General features: G+C 38.5%; 1 protein-coding gene across 4 annotated transcripts in view; it reads right to left on the bottom strand.

Moving 5' to 3' along the window:
* Window positions 1–8,771: 8,771 nt before the first annotated feature.
* UHMK1 (U2AF homology motif kinase 1) overlaps window positions 8,772–17,779 on the bottom strand; it is a 31,855-nt gene continuing 22,847 nt past the window's right edge. For 3 of the 4 annotated variants that reach the window (XM_025385324.1, XM_025385316.1, XM_025385331.1), the window contains one exon: window positions 8,772–15,991. In XM_025385324.1, the coding sequence (XP_025241109.1) occupies window positions 15,845–15,991 (147 nt within the window). In that variant the 3' untranslated portion in view covers window positions 8,772–15,844. The remainder of the gene's footprint in view (window positions 15,992–17,779) is intronic. The other variant, XR_003119433.1, reaches the window with a different exon arrangement.

Below are 17,779 nucleotides of genomic sequence, written 5' to 3'. Positions count from 1 at the left end.
GGGATTGGCTGGCATGAAATATTTGTCTGTGTTTGGCATATATAAGTGGCATTTGAAAGAGAAAGGCTGTGTGGTCATCTAGATAGAGTATAAGGAGATAAGAAATATAAGCTATCTAGACACTAAAATGATTTTAGAGGAAAGTTAAAGGACTTGTTATTTTCTTTTTTTTTTTCCAGACAGTCTTGCTCTGTCACCCAGGCTGGAGTGCAGTGGTGCAATCTTGGCTCACTGCAACCTCTGCTTCCGAAGTTTAAGCAATTCTCTGCCTCGGCCTCGAGAGTAGCTGGGATTACAGGCGAGCGCCACCACACCCAGCTAATTTTTTGTATTTTTTCTAGTAGAGACAGGGTTTCACCATCTTGGCCAGGCAGGTCTTGAACTCCTGACCTCGTGATCCACCCGCCTCAGCCTCCCAAAGTGCTGGGATTACAGGCGTGAGCCACTGCGCCTGGCCAGGACTTGCTATTTTCAAGGAAACAGAAATAATCCTTTGGGTATCGTAGTTAAAACAGAATTTTCCCTAACTCTCAGACTTAGTGATTAAGACATATACATCATAATTAATACTACTAAGTAATGAGTAATGACAGACATTAGTAAAAAGAAAACCTCCATGTGCCAATCTGACATAGTATAATATTTATTCATGCTCAGTGTCTTCCATTTCCTCTTAGGAAAAACCAACTACCAGTGGAAAATGTTGATGACTCTATTATCATCTACTTCATAGAATGCGGAAATTTAGGATGTAATACAACCAACTCCTCGTTATAGAAATCAGAAATGAGCCTGGGCAACACAGTGAGACCCTGTCTCTACAAAAAAATTTAAAAATTAGCTGTCCATGGTGGCACATGCCTGTGGTCCCAGCTACTCAGGAGGCTGCCGTGAGCTGTGATGGTGCCACTGAACCCCAGAGAGAGACCTTGTCTCAAAAACAAAAAACAAAAAACAAAAAAAGAAGAAAAAAGAGAGAGAAAAGAAAGAAGGAAAGAAATGATTTCTTAGTTTAGCTGCAAATGAGGACCAGAATGCCTCACTAAGTCAAAAACTTTACCATAGCTCCCAAATCAGCAGTGGCCCTAAGATTTTTGTCTGGGATGATTTCCAAACATATGTTAAGCATTATTTGTCATGAAATTTTGTGTAATAAAAAGTATATTTTTAATTAAATGGTCTCTAGGACATGTGTCAATTACTATGGTTCTTTGGACCATACTTGCTCCATCCTTTCCCTCTTAAAGTTACACACTTCTTGGCCAGGCACAGTGGCTCATGCCTGTAATCCCAGCACTTTGGAAGGCTGAGGTGGGTGGATTGCTTGAGGTCAGGAGTTCCAGACTGGCCTGGCCAACATGGTGAAACCCTTTCTCTACTAAAAATACAAAATTAGACTGGGTGTGGTGGCTCACACCTGTAATCCCAGCACTTTGGGAGGCCAAGGCAGGCAGATCACTTGAGGTCAGGAGTTTGAGACCAGACTGGCCAACATGGTGAGACCCCTATCTCTACTAAAAATACAAAATAAAAAATTAGCCAGGCGTGGTGGTGACCTGTAATCCCAGCTACTTGGGAGGCTGAGGTGGGAGAAGTGCTTGAACCTGGGAGGTGGAGGTTGCAGTGAGCCAAGATAGCGCCACTGCACTCCAGCCTAGGTGACAGTGAGACTCCATCTCAAAAAAAAAAAAAAAAGTATTATTTGCTATTTTGTCAGGGCATATGCAGGTTCTTAGTAATTATAGCTCTGTTTTCCCTTGCAGGCATAACCAAGAGATACAAAGGATAAAACAAAAAGTCCACTCAATGTTGTTTCCCTGAAATAAGAAAATACATTTTAAATGAGTGTTAACAATTGTTAAATTATAAAAGGGATGAGGCCAGATGCAGTGGCTCACACCTATAATCCCAGCACTTTGGGAGGCCGAGGTAGGCAGATCACTTGAGATCAGGAGTTCAAGACCAGCCTGTCCAATATGGTGAAACCCTGTCTCTACTAAAAATACAAAAATTAGTTGGGCATGGTGCGGGTGCCTGTCATCCAGCTACTTGGGAGGCTGAGGCAGGAGAATCACTTGAACTTGGGAGGTGGAGGTTGCAGTGAGCTGAGATCACACCACTGCACTCCAGCCTGGGCAATAGAGTGAGACTCTGTCTCAAAATAATAATAATAATAATAATAACAACAATAATAATAAAAGGGATGGGTTTAAGTGTATAGTCTAAGCTAGTTTTTCACCAACTAGCTGTTCTGTGTTCTGAGGAACACCAACATTGCACAAATTCTCAACAGATACTTTCAATACAAAGAGTCTTAATTGGGTCCCGGCAGGGAAATACAGCTATAAAAGACATTATATGAGGTAGCTGGGAAAAACTGAATATGGACTGTGCTATGGTTTGAGTGTGTCCCCCAGAATTCATGTGTTGGAAACTGGTGCCCAGGGTGGCAGTGTTGGGAGACAGGGTCTTTAAGAAGTGATTAGGTCATAAAGAGGGACAGATGCTGCTCTCATGGGACTGAGTGAATTCTCGAGGGAATGAGTCCTTGTTCTCTGGAGACTAGAATAGTTACGAGTGGGTTGTTATAAAAACGAGGCCACCCCTGGTCTTACCATTTCTACTTCTCTGTCGCATTATGATGTAGCATGGATCCTTCACCAGAATCCGATCTCATAATCTTGGACTTCCCAGCCTCCAGAATCATGAGATAAATAAATCTCTCTTCTTTATAAACTACCCAATCTTCGGTATTCAGTTATAGAAACAGAAAACAGACTAAGACAGACTATATTAGGAATTTCTGTATCAGTGTTAAATTCTAAGGTTGTGATAAAGGTATTATAGTTATAGATGACAATTTTATTCTTAGGAGAGTCATGCTGATGTAATTAGAGGTCAAATGTTATGATACATGCAACTGTTAAATGGTCCAGAAAAAAGGTTATGTTTATTATTTATATACATAAAGGGGGAGAGGGCCAGAGATTAAAAATATGTGACAAAATATTGACAGTAGATGAAGGGTATGTTGGCATCAACTTACTATCCTTCCAACTCTTCTGTGGGTTTACATAGACCAAGCTGACTCCCAACTTCTCTAAGAAAATTGGGGGAAAAGTATGCAGTACGTCCAAAACATATTTAACCATAGAATATTTCTGGTCTACCCAGCCCCTCTAGGTCTCTCTTTTATACGCCATGCTAATGTTCCAAGGATATAGTTTGGGAAGTGCTGTACTAAACACTAATAAGCACTTCTTCTCTAACTTCAACTTGTTCCATGACTGCTTAACTAAGCTTTGGCTTTCGTTCTTACTTTTTTTTTTTTTTTTTTTTTTGAGACGGAGTTTCGCTCTGTCGCCCAGGCTGGAGTGCAGTGGCTGGATCTCAGCTCACTGCAAGCTCCGCCTCCCGGGTTCACGCCATTCTCCTGCCTCAGCCTCCCGAGTAGCTGGGACTATAGGCGCCCGCCACCTCGCCTGGCTAGTTTTTTGTATTTTTAGTAGAGACGGGGTTTCACCGTGTTAGCCAGGATGGTCTCGATCTCCTGACCTCGTGATCCGCCCGTCTCGGCCTCCCAAAGTGCTGGGATTACAGGCGTGAGCCACCGCGCCCGGCCTCGTTCTTACTTTAAAGATGCGCCTTCACAGCACTTTGGGAGACCAAGGCGGGTGGATCATGAGGTCAGGAATTCAAGACCAGCCTGCCCAACATGGTGAAACCCCATCTCTACTAAAAATACAAAAATTAGCCAGGTGTGGTGGTGCATGCCTGTAGTCCCAGCTACTAGGGAGGCTGAGGCAGAAGAATTGCTTGAATCCAGGAGGCAGAGGTTGCAGTGAGCCGAGATGACGCCACTGCACTCCAGCCTGGGCAACAGAGCGAGAATCTGTCTCAAATAAAAATAAATAAATAAAATTTAAAAACACAAAAAACAAAAAAGATGAGCGTTTACTTGCTTCATCTTTTCTGTCAGAACACTTTATTTAGACGTGTCTTAACATACAGTTAAATATACGGTTTACCTTTTTTTAAGCAAAAATAAGCATACTTATTTAAGTATGCTTATAAGCCCTAGAGGCTCTCTATTGCCAACTGTGCAATGAGTAATGCCACTCAGGTGACCAGATGTGTTTGCTACCTCTGTAAGTTGCTCATTTCCACCTAAAATGCAGTTCTTTTTGTGAGCTTCATTTTTCAAAAGGTTATTGCAAAATCTCTATCTTTAAAAAAAATCTACCCCTGATCCCTCTTTTCTTTTTTTTGTTTGAGACAGAGTCTCGCTCTATTGCCCAGGGTGGCTGGCAGTAGCGCCATTTCAGTTCACTGCAATCTCCGCCTCCTGAGTTCAAGGGATTCTCCTGCCTTAGTCTCCTGAGTAGCTGGAACTGCAGGCACATGTCACCATGCCCAGCTAATTTTTGTATTCTTAGTAGAGACAGGGTTTCACCATGCTGGCCAGGCTGGTCTCGAACTCCTCAGCTCAAGTGATCCACCTGCCTCGGCCTCCCAAAGTGCTGAGATTACAGGTGCAAGTCACCGCGCCCAGCCTGATCCCTCTTTTCTTTAAAGGAGTGTGGTCTTAAAAATGTAAATGTTCTAATTATATAGCAGTAATTTATTATTATTATTATTATTTTTTTATTTTTATTTTTTTTTGAGACACGGTCTCATTCTGACACCCAGGCTAGAGTACAATGCCTCACAGCAACCTCTGCCTCCTGGGTTCAAGCAAGTCTCTAACCTCAGTCTTCTGAGTAGTTGGGACCACAGGCACGCACCACTATGCCCCGCTAATTTTGGATTGTTTGGTATAGATGGAATTTCACTATGTTGGCCAGGCTGGTCTTGAATTGCTGACCTCAAGTGACCTGTCCTCCTCGGCCTCCCAAAGTGCTGGGATTACAGCCATGAGCCACCGCCCAGCCTATAGCAGTAATCTTTTGTTACTAGTCTAATAAATCTTTTCCAACAGAAACATCAATAACGTCTTATTGCTTTACAAAGTATTCTCAACTGAACAGGTGTTCGATGGTCCTTGTCATAGAGCCTCTTGCCAGGTCTGCACAACTCTGGAAGACATTTCATTTAGCTGGTATTTGAATATGCAGCCATCAGTCACCCACTTTCCTTTGAGCATTATTTTTATTTCATATGTAAATAAAGATATTGAAATATACATACAGACATCGATATAATATTACATATGCAGACGACATTGTATGCTTAATGAAAAATAGGCTTTTGGAAATGGTTTAGTAATTATGTGTAGCAACTCATTCATGTTCCAACATATTAAGTCAAGAATTCTTAAAAGTTACAGAATATTAGAGAGAACTACAAGTCACAATAAAACATCTCATGTTTTTAAAGTGGAAATTTGTTTAGCAAGTTCAATATACTCATGCTAAAGAAGAACTCAAGGATTTTGGTTGTTCAGATACACAATTTTATGCAACAGAAGGAAATGAAAAATCTGAATTCCTTAAATTTAGGTCTACAAACTGTTCCACAAAAATAATCTGCTCTCTCTCTCTCTCTCTCTAATATATATATAGAGAGAGAGCTTCCCGGGTTTAAGCGATTCTTAGACATCAGCCTCCCAAGTAGCTGGAATTACAGGTGTGTGCCACGACGCCTAGCTAATTTTTGTATTTTTTTTTTTTTGTAGAGATGGGGTTTTGTTGTCTTGGCCAGGCTACTCTTGAACTCTTGACCTCAAGCAATCCACCCACCTTGGCCTCCCAAAGTGCTGGGATTACAGGCATGAGCCACTGTGACCAGGCATAATTTGCTATATTTTTAAAATCCAAAGTCTACCTTTCTAAATTTCTAAGTTGTTTGATTAATTGCCAATTTTGTTATTTGTACATCAATAGATTATACTTTATAGTGATTTCTTTTTGCTATAGAGTTAATTAAAATAGAAACTACTGGCCGGGTGCAGTGCCTCACACCTGTAATCCCACCACTTTGGGTGGCAGAGGCGGGCGGATCACCTGAGGTCAGGTGTTCAAGACCAGCCTGACCAACATGGAGGAACCCCGTCTCTACTAGGAATACAGAATTAGCCAGGTGTGGTGGTGCATGCTTGTAATCCCAGCTACTAGGGAGGCTGAGGCAGGAGAATTGCTTGAACCTGGGAGGCGGAGGTTGCGGTGAGCCGAGATGGTGCCATTGTACTCCAGCCTGGGCAACAAGAGCAAAACTGTCTCAAAAATAAATAAACAAAATAAACTACTAAACTGCCATTCTTTGAAATATTGGAGTCATCCACATCCAACTGGATGCCAGATTCTATGAATTCATTTTCAACGCCACAGACATTTATTGAGCAATTACTATATAGCCCAGGCATGGGGCTAGGTGCTAGGAATACAGATCTGAATATGATGATCCACTACTGATATGGAGTACACTTGGGGCAAAACAAAATGGTAAATCTAGTCATATAGGAAATGCGTACATACAGAGTACAGACTTGGTACAGAAGTACTAACAATTTGACAGGGAGGAGTACAGGGAAGATAACTAGAGAAAGTAACAACTGAGCTGTTTTAAGATCTATATGATTTTATCACACAGATAAACTGGGCATGGGTAGGCAGGGAATTGAATGGTGCTTTGTTTTATTTTATTGTTTTTCTTTTTTTAGACAGAGCCTGGCTCTGTCACCCAGGCTGGAGTGCAGTGGCGCAATCTCAGCTCACTGCAACCACTGCCTCCTAGGTTCAAGCGATTCTCATGCCTCTGCCTCCCCAGTAGCTGGGATTACAGGCGCATGCCACCATGCCTGGCTAATTTCTTCCTGTTTTATTTTTGAGACATGGTCTCACTCTGTGATCTGGGCTGGAGTGCACTTGGTCTCATCACGGCTCACTGCAGCCTTGACGTCCTGGGCGCAGGTGATACTCCCACCTCAGCCTTTCAGGTAGCTGGGACTACAGGTGTATGCCACCATGCCAGGCTAATTTTTCTGTTTTTTGTATAGACAGGGTTTCGCCATGTTTCCCAGGTTGGTCTCGAACTCCTGGCTCAAGCGATCCGCCCACCTCGGCCTCACAAAATGTTGGGATTACAGGCGTGTGCCACTGTGCCTGGCCTGAATGGCATTTTAATAAGAGGATCAGAAACAGGAAAAAGTATGGATTTTGCAGAAATACAGGTAAGTGTAGCTGCAGCATGAAATATAAACAGGGAGACAGGAGGCATGATTGACAAGTGGAGCCAGATTGTAGAAAGTCTTATATGCCAGTTCAAGGGAATTACATATTATTTTGAAGGCAAATGGGCAGAATAGGAAATAAAATGAAGGATTTTAAACATAAGTAGCATGATCAGGCTTCTTTTTAAAAATGAAAACTGTTAGCAATGTTAAGAGACAAGAGGGCAGGAGACAGGGATCTTGTATGAAGCTCTAGTAAAAGATCAAGGACTAAACCAAGTAGTATCTGAGGAAATGAAAAAGGGAAGCTGGATCTGGAAGGAATTACTGGGTTGACTAGCAGGCAATCTAGCACAGTGGTGACTCTGGAGTTAGATATTCATTTGTCCACTGTGTAAACCCTAGGAAGTAAGCTAAACAACCCATTTCCTTAACCATAAAATGAAGTGAACATTAATATCTTCCTCATAGGCTTGTTGGGAGGATTAGGGGTAGGTAGGGGGAAAGATAATGCACAAAAAGCATTTAGCACAACATTTGGTGCAAAATACCGCTCAGTTAGTCACTATTCTACTACCAGCGAGATGAAGAGATTGAGCTACTCCTAAGTAGCTCTTGAATAAAGGACTGCTTCTGCTTTTCAATTGTGAACAATGCTCTTTGTTTAGATGAGTGGTTCTCAAAGTGCAGTCTCCACACTAGCAGCCACAACAGTCCCACCTGAGAACTTGTCAGAAATGCAAATTCTCGAATCCCACAAAACTAGTCAGAAACTCTAGGGGCGGAGCCCAACAGTCGGTAGCCTAACAGGCCCTCCCAGGTGATTCTGCTATATGCTGAAGGATGAGAATTACTGGTTTAAATATTCTTATCTCCAGTCTAAGTTATTAAAACAGTCTCTTAGGGTGTCCCTCCTAACAATATTTTCCTGTTGAATTTATCTTCCGGATCTGTCACTGACTTCCTAAAACAACATGCCAATGCCACTCCCAGACAGACCAGTATATAAATACCACCTCTCAGTTTTATGAAATGCCGGGCAAGTCTCTTTATTTGGGTTAATTGGGTCTCAGTTGTCTCAGTTAATTGGGTCTCAGGTTATTTGGGTCTCAGTTCCCATATGGAAAAAGGGAACATTAAACATGATATAAACTAAAATGGTATCCATCACCTAGTTGATGCGTCATGATTTATGGCTGTTTTATTACTATTGCACCTATTATCTCATTTGGTCCTCACAACATAAAAATACAGCTATTATCAAAACAGAATCACTGGATTAAAGATATCCAAGTTGATAAAACAGCCAAGACTAGAACACAAATTTCCTGACTCTGAACTCTGGTTCTTTTCATTAGACCTGGCTGTTTCTACAATATCAAGAACACTTTTCCAAAATAAAAAATTACATATTAGTATTGTCAATATGATGCAAGATTTCCAAAAGTGAAAAATCATATTCTTTAGAAATGGGTGGTTAAAGCTATATGGAAATTTTTAATGGCAGTTTTTAGTTAAAATTAAATCATAAAATAAATATATTTACCTGTTATCTGAGTATTTATACTAAGTATAGAAAAAGTTGAAATTAAAAAGAAACTCCTTTATTTTTAAGCTTTTATTTTATCACTCGTATCAAACACACATCAGAAAGCATTATCAACAGTGCATCTTATGGTAAGTCAGTTTACAACAAAACTGAACAAGGCAATTGTGTTTACAGAAAAAGTCTTCAGCAAAAAAGTATGCAATACAGTCAACTGAAACGCATTGTTCATACTTTTTAGGAATATAGGAAAGTGGAAAATAAAAGTCCTTTGCTATTCAGCAGGAAAGAGTTTAAAAGACTTGAATGGAAATCAGAAATTTAGGGATCTGAAAAAATAACTTTTTGGTACTGACACACATCTACATATATAGTCCCACTTAATTTTTGTTTTTGTTTTTTCTTTAAAAAAAAAAAAAAACAAAACCTCACAAACAATGAGACATCACAAATAATACAGCAGAACCATAGTGCCAAGAAATGCTAAGACCAATATGCTACTGATACAACTGGTAGAAATGTTACAGACAACTATTCACTAGGTATTGTAATATTCTTGTAGTTCTGAGGTGAAGGTAAACCAACAGGAGAGATTACTCCTTGTAACTGGCTTTGGTTTAAGTGATCTTTCACATTTTTTTCTAACCATACCTTCTTATAAAAAATGTAGCAATTACATGTTACTGAGGGAAAATAGTACTAGGTTTTAATATTCACAACCAACTACTCCAGCTGACACAGGATGCCATCAACTGTTAAAATTTATTGATCTTAATTAGATTTTCTAAGAGTGATCAACAGATAGCAAAGATGGAGCCCTTTTGGGAAAAAATAAAATCCCTTCTACCCCAGATTTGACACTGTTAAGAGGTTATAAAGGAATGTTAAATTATTTAAGATTTCAAAAAAGAATTAAGAATGAAAGAGTAAATTCTGCTGGAAAAGATATGACAGCTTTACAGTCTGCAAAGTAAATAATCTACAGACATGCAGCTTAACCTTTTTTTTAATTATAATAAATATACTTACTTCCTTAAGGTGCTGTAAGCAGCTAGTGCATACTAATGCCACCCACTGTACCCAACGTGCAAAAGGAAATAATGGAGATGGCTAACCTCCAGTTTTCTGATCCTTGATTTGCGTAAGTGGCAATGTACACCAAATACACAAAAGCTGGAGTACAAATATTTATTTTTAAACATTAGGCCAAACTGAATATAGATATTTAATCTGGTTTCACAAACTCTTAAAATGCTTTTCTGAGGAAACAATGATGAGGAATGTGCAGGAAAGGCAATGTTTCTATGCTAGCGGTACCAAACCTGGAACTTTAAGTATCATTTTTAGCTCATTAACTATATGGAAGATTACTAAGACCAGTAAGGGAGCCATTTTCTTCCCCTCCTCTATTTTTTTATTACTTATCTCTCTCCTCTTTACTCTTAAAATTGGCAGTCTTCTGACAACCCATGCTAATAAAATAATATAGCTATATATAATTCAAATAACTAAAGAACTTTTGAGTCCATATATGCAGGATTTTTGAATACCTCACTGCATTTGCTCTTACACCCTCACTGTCCTGATATCATAAATATTATTAAGGGAAGATAACTTAGAAGGGGAAAGCAATTCCAATCTGGGATAAAAAAGTGATTACAAATAATTATCTTGTTGATAATAAGGGCTCATGGTAACAAGTAGCTCTGATTTTTCACATAAAGATTCCCCCCCCCGCCCGCCGCAAAAAAACCAAAATACAAAAATACGAACAATTCCAGTTTTTTTCCCCCAGAATGTGACTTATTTCCATTATACAAAGCAGTATAACAAAACAAGCTCTCTTCTGCAAAAAACAGATTAATGGTTTATAAGACAAATAAGATAGAATGCTTCTCTTTGCCTTTAAATTAAAATACTATGAACCTAGGTAACAAAACATACATGGCTTTCTTCAAAAGAGCCACCAGCTTTCTTCCGGTTATTGTGACAGCTACCCAATTTAATGGGAAATAACACTAAAGCAGTCATTTGAGAAGTTTCCCATGAATTCCAGCATTTACAGAGCCACAAACACAACTGCCACAATTATGACAACTCTCTGAAAAGCACAAATAAAGCAAATTTAAAACATTAATCCTCACAAGCAGTACAAGGCAGAACAAAAGTGCTGACTGGTAGGAAAATGAATAAAAATTTCCTATCAGGAGAATAAAGTTTGTGTAAACTATCTTATATCCTGAAGATCATTTTAATGACCACCTATAAAATATAAAGTTTCCTAAATACTCTCTGATTTATAGATATTTCTCTTGCAGTCCACTGCTCCTATAAAATTACAGCAAAAATATTAAAATTATTTACCTTCTTCATAAATATCCACGGCACTTGTCAAGTACATGTCACTGTGAATCTACTGGTCATTATATAGTTTTAAAAACAGTGAAAAACATCTGAGGGAGGCGACTACAATAACAAACATGACATATCCTACAGTATCAGGCAGAGAAGCTATCCTAAAACAAATGAAACCAAATTTTACAATTCTAGGTACTCCAAAAACTAAAATATCCATGTTCTTCTGTGATTAAGAATGGGACTTATCTTAATATACCACAAGAGGCTCAGCTCCGTACGATGGAGACAACATTTTTATATTCATCAAGAAAGCTAATAAGTAATACTAACTTGAAACACTACCATCTCAAAATAAAGGTGATTGACTGAGCACCTTAAGAAATGGGGATTCTTTTGAGCTAATTGTGACCAACTACTTGTCTATATGTGACCATAATTGACAAGAAATAAAATTCTATCAGAGAGCTACAGTAATAAAATTTGGTGAAGGAACCTGATATTAAAAACAGAACTAGAGATCCAAGGAAAAATTAAATTCTGCCAGACAATTCTGGCTTTTCCATCATACATAATATTGGAATAAAATCAAACACGAATAGTTTTACACATACAAAAAAATAAGGTAAACCAAGGCTATTTCCAGGAAGATAGTGAATATATATATGAAAAATAAAACAAAAAGTAAACCAAGAAAAGTTTGGACTTTTATACTATCATATGTGACTCAATTAAAAGTTACTCCAGGAAAAAGGCAGAAGTGCTATTAATTATCATCATCTGGGAAGCTAAACCAAATGAGTTTTAATATTTTCCAGGAAACACAAGGCACTTGCTTAAATCTTTATCTACACATCCATCAGACTCAAAGTCATGATGTGATTCCATCTGTACCCGAATCTGAATAAAGCCACCTAGCATGTACCCTTGCATAAGTGTCTAGGTAAATATATGGTTACTGAGTGTCTCCCCTACTCCTTCACCCAGCAACTATGTTGTTACAATTACTATCATTTACAATGGTGCTGATTTTCATTAAATTAATTGTACAAAAAAAAAAAGTCATGCTGCCAAGTACACTGATAGTAGAAATTACATGTAAGATAGGTCTAACAGTCAGAAAATAAGACCCAAAACAAAAGGATACCCAAATGTTAGTTATCTGCATGATGAGTTAACTAAAACAAGCCATGAAACAGCATCTGATAGGTGCTCTAACTCTGCCTTTTATTCCAGAAAAGTAACTGATGCCCTTACCAGAGTGAAGGTCCAGTGTAATAAGACAGAAAAAAGCCTCTGCCCATGGTTTCTCTTCAGCTTTCTCTACATGGCAGCATTCCTTATAATACATTTGCTCAATAATTAAAACATAAGCAACGTGAATCTAGAAGACAAGCTAAATAAGCATTCAGAGATTTTCTTTTAAAGAATAATTTAACATATCTCAGCACTCTTAAGCAGCTGGAGTACCAAAAAGAAGGCAATATTTCTCTCAATAAAAACAAAGAGAAGTTCGAGTAAAACCATACTTATGGTTTTTGTTCTAAAAGCAGCCAGTTTGGCTCAAGGCATAGCAGAAAGGGAATCCCTCTAAAGAGAGCTGCTATATTGGTGGCCACAAAAAAGGAAGACATCCAGTGGTAATAAATGTGGATCTCTTATTGCAAGAGGATAGTTTTTAAAAATTCCTTTAAAAGGCAGTCAGTACTTTTAGTTAATGCTGTCTCTTACTGAGGTGTCCAACTCTACTTGTTTTTGTCCTGTAAATACAGCATTAGTTTTGACAGTGGCTAGCTAGCTACCCCCTCCAAATATGCTTCAAAAGAATCAAGTATTTCCTACAAAATAATCACTGTATGTGCCTTTTCTGGGTGTAAAATGTACCACAGTAATATCCCAAAGATGTAACTGGGAAGGTGAGAGGCAAGGAAGCACAGGTATTAATTTAGGGAATGAAAAACTACCTGAGACAGAATTTGCCCAAAAGGGTAGGAGTTAAGTGACATGAACCCTCACCTCTTTACCCTTTCTCTCAAAAAGAAAATTCTAGGTTTTCCAATAACTTCAGTAAATCAAAATCCCTATGTATGTATTTCATCCTAATCATGAAACTTATATCTTTTGATAATATTTGGTTCAGGTTTAAGAAAGATAATATCAGAGGTGGGAGGGGTAATCTGCTAATGTGATCTTTGGTAGAATGGGCTAAGCTATAAAATAATTTAAATCACAGAGGCATTTCTTTTTCAATTCTCTGGCTTTAATATAAAACATGTAGCCGGGTATGGTGGCAAGCGCCTATAATCCCAGCTACTGGAGAGGCTGAGACAGGAGAATTGCTCAAACCTGGGAGGCAGAGGTTGCAGTGAGCTGAAATTGAGCCACTGCACTCCAGCCTGGGCAAAAGAGCAAGATACCATCTCGAAAAACAAAACAAAACAAAACAAAAAAAACCTCTAATTAAATGCATGGTTAATTCAAGACTCATCAATTATTCCCTCAGCTCCCTTAAAATCTAGTTAGCATCTTCTGTAACAAAATCCTACAGTGTCAAGCACTAAATATATGTATGAATGTATCAGCAATAAGATGACAATCAAAGAATGCTGCGAAGATTGGCATCAAGATGTTAGCAGCATACTGCAGGACTAGGCTTAGAAGACTACCTGCAGTTTATTTGTAAAGATTTTTCTTTTGGGGGAGGAGGGGAGTGAAAAGTCAATGTGCTAACTTAGGATACTTGCCCTTATAAAGAATTTCTTTGTATCCCATGTTCATCGTATTTAAGGACCTGATGTTTCTAATCACCACAAAATCTGCTACCCATATGAACATTTAGGAAAGTTTAGGTCTTCACAATACAGGTTCTGCCCACTTGAATTCTGACTTGAAAACAAACCAATTTATAATCAACCCCTGAAAGGGCCAAAATAAAAAAAAAATAGTTCTTCCTTCTAAGTGCATGTGTTGGGGAACATGGCAAAAGACCCTTTGGTAATTCATAAATCAGCCTCCTTAAGCCAAATTTGGTTTCATAATAAACATTAAAGGAGAGTCCTGAATTTGACAATTGTAAATAACTAAAATGTCATGGGGTAATATATTTCATTCTGTAAAATGCAAATTCTAATTGAACTCTCAGCAACCTGCATGGCAAACATAAGGAAATATGAGGAGGCTTCCAGCAGGGAAAGATAGAAGACTTTTTCCTTAGGAAAAAATAAATAAGTAAAAAAATTAATAACCTGTATATAACTTGTCTTTTTTTCTTTTTTGGTATAATCAGTGCTTCATAAAGGCGTCCTAACTTTTATATCTTTAAAGACAACCTACCATGAAATAAGAAGAATCCATAATTATAATTCTAAAAACTATGTAATCAACTTGTGTCCATGAACACACATGCAGCAGCATCCTCTACTTAGGGATACATTAGGTTGCTATGAATCCTTTTAAGAATTATTTGAGTTCTTCTTCCTTTCTACTTCTACTTCATTATATCTACACCTTTCTTAACTAACTTGCAGTCAAAAGCCAAACTACCTGGGATGCTGTTCCTCTAGTCTGTCTTCAGCTAAGGATAGAGGCAGAGAATGAGGGAAGTGGAGAAAAAAGGGAGCAGTGATACGAGAAACAGAAAAAAAAAAAGAATCCTTTATTTTCCATCCTCTCTTCGCCCATTTTTTTCTTTTCCCTTCACTGTACATCTAATTCTTTTGACCCACTTCAATTTTCCATCATAGTAGATAGAGCCACATCTTGAGACACCTTAAAACTATAGATTTACTACAAAAAAGATGAGCTAATACTGAGTCTAAAGTAGACTAAAAGAGGGGTTGATTTACATCTGGTAAAACTTAGTCTTTGTTCCAATCATTTTAGAAGTCTCAATTTAACTCCAGGCTAGACTCGTTTGTTCTAAGCCTCTCAGGAATTATCTGTTTTGTCATTTACACTGTATCAGACAGACTACCTCTCAAAAAATGTATATCCTAAATCTTACGGATGTGAAACAGGTAGGGAAGAAATGAGTATAGACTGTATTAGCTCACAGGATTCACACTATAAAGTACACTGACTCAAATTTTCTCTACTCATTCATACCCGCACACTCAAGCATACATACTAGACGTAAAAATTGTGCAAGATCAAGCATCAGCTTTCTATTTTAAAAGCCTTAATTTAAAAAAACTTAGATAGGCTCACTGCAGTTCCTTTAAAGGAATATTCAGTACTACAGTACTCCTTTAAGAAAAAATTCACAACTCAGTGTTAAGAACACAGTAGGTAACTGCTGCTTGACAATTGCTTAACATTACTGAGAGCATCCAGTGCCAGCTTATGGATATCAACAATAAGGAAGAACCACTGGACAACATAAAGAAATAATCTGTAAATGATGTCACCAAACCTAACAAATTTGTTAGTATTTACCAAGACATGATATTATTCATCCTTGCTTCATGACCCATGAAATAATTAAGATTTTTTTAGGTTACATACTGAAGAGCAACACCTGCTCTCCTGCACAAAAAAGGGTTGCCCACATGGATGCTCTAAAACCCCTCAATGTATAGCTGAGAGGTCTTGTCCTACTCAGTGCCAAATGTATGCAATGCAGTCACTGCTTGGGCAATGGCTGCACATTAGTAGGATTAAATAAATGTACAAAGTACCTCTTAAAATGGTAAGGGGGTACTCCTGCATTCAGATGTGGAATATAATGACTCAAGAAATGGAAGAGGAGAAAAAGGAAACAGTCCTTAGGTTACTGATTAAAGCAAGGTTTGATACAGATATCCCCTCCTGTAGGCACTCAGTGGGTAGAATGTAGCCACAACAAACTTTCCATCAAACATCCTTCCAGTCAGTAATTTCTGCGCAGCTTTGGAATCACCAGCATTTGCATACTCGACAAAGACCTGAAAGAAGACAGAGAAAAAAAACGTCATTTCATTTCCACCAAGATTGTTTTAGACCAGCGCTTTACCACCTTTAATGGACATACATCAACTGGAGATCTTATTAAAATGCAGGTTTTGCTTCCTTAGGTCTAAGATGTCATCTGAGTTTCTGATCTAAACAAACTTTCAGGTGATGCCGATGCTGCTGGTCCATGAACTATACTTCAGGGCAGCAAGGTTTAGAATACTTCCTCACAACTCAGCTTAACTCTGAAAAATCTCTCAAAGACAAGTTGTGTGAATCATGTACAATCTTTTGCCAAGGTCATTACAGGAGTGGCGAATAACACTAGACATCTCCCAAAGATAGGGTTGAATAGCCCAGACAGCAACTGCATTTCAATGGTATCCGGATGATATTCTGTACTTTTAGAAATGAAAAAGGAAAAAATATTGGTCAAAAGCTGCTGGAAATTGCACCTATTAGGAGGTACAATTTGGCCAGGCGCAGGGGCTCACGCCTGTAATCCCAGCACTTTGGGAGGCTGAGGTAGGTAGATCACGAGGTCAGGAATTCGAGATTAGCCTGGCCAACATGGTGAAACCCTGTCTCTACTAAAAATACAAAAATTAGTTGGGCAAGGTGGCGCGCGCCTGTAATCCCAGCTACTCAGGGGGCTGAGGCAGGAGAATCGCTTGAACCTGGGAGGTGCAGGTTGCAGAGAGCTGAGATTGTGCCACTGCACTCCAGCTGGGCAACAACAGAGCAAGACTCCATCTCAAAAACAAACAAACAAACAAAATCTAACTGGGCGTGGTAGCACATGCCTGTAATCCCAGCTACTTGGGAGGCAGAGTTGGGAGGATCACTTGAGCCCAGGAAGTTGAGGCTGCAAAAAGTCAAGATCACGCCACTGTATGTACTCCAGCCTGGGTGACAGAGCAAGACCCTGTCCCCAGCTCCACCCCACCCCAAAAAGGAATAATGAATCTATTCCTGACTTTTTTTTTACCCGATTCTTAATTATTCCCAAACCTATAGACCAAAGTTGAATAAATGAGTAGACATCATTTATAGAAGGAATATCATGTTTTCTATAATACTCCTTGCTTCAGATAGGCTATACTTTTCTATACTACACCATCCCACACTAAGAAAGTCATCTTATTTTTATAATTCATTATGAAATTAATAGGGCTATATCATTTTAATTCTGATTTTTATAATTGCATTATCAGACGCATTCATTATTTTTCAGTGTTTTTTGTAACATTCCTTATAAAACCATGTTTACTTGAATTGAAAATTCAAATTAAAAAAAAAAAGAAAATTCAAATGAAGAATGGCTTTGACAACTAGGTAATGAACATTTTCAAAAATCTAAATAGATTAAATCTGTGATTCCAAGAGTTTATCAAAAGCAGCTTTCACTCTCCTTTAAATGTCAGTGAAAACCTCTCAAAATAACAACTTTCCTCTCACTGATACTTTTTTCATACCATCTTAAACCTGGATACTTCTCTCTGGAAAAGACTTCTCCTGTCTCTTCTGTATCTTCCACTTCGTTTTGACCACTGGGGCTAATATTGAGTCAGATCATGTTAGCCCTTCTTTCCAAATCTTCCAATATCTTGCCCTAGTTGCAAGTAAAAGCCAATATAATCTCAATACTCTATCAAGCTCACTCTACTTAGTATGCCCCCTACAACTCCCTAATCTCTCTGATCTAATCTCCTACTAGTCTTCTTTCTCACTCTGCTATAGCCACAGGCCTCCTCAAATCTGCCAGGAATACTCAGGATCTT

Source organism: Theropithecus gelada, chromosome 1 (assembly GCF_003255815.1).
Source record: "Theropithecus gelada isolate Dixy chromosome 1, Tgel_1.0, whole genome shotgun sequence".
NCBI lineage: Eukaryota > Metazoa > Chordata > Mammalia > Primates > Cercopithecidae > Theropithecus > Theropithecus gelada.
This window is presented reverse-complemented; position numbering and strand designations above follow the sequence as displayed.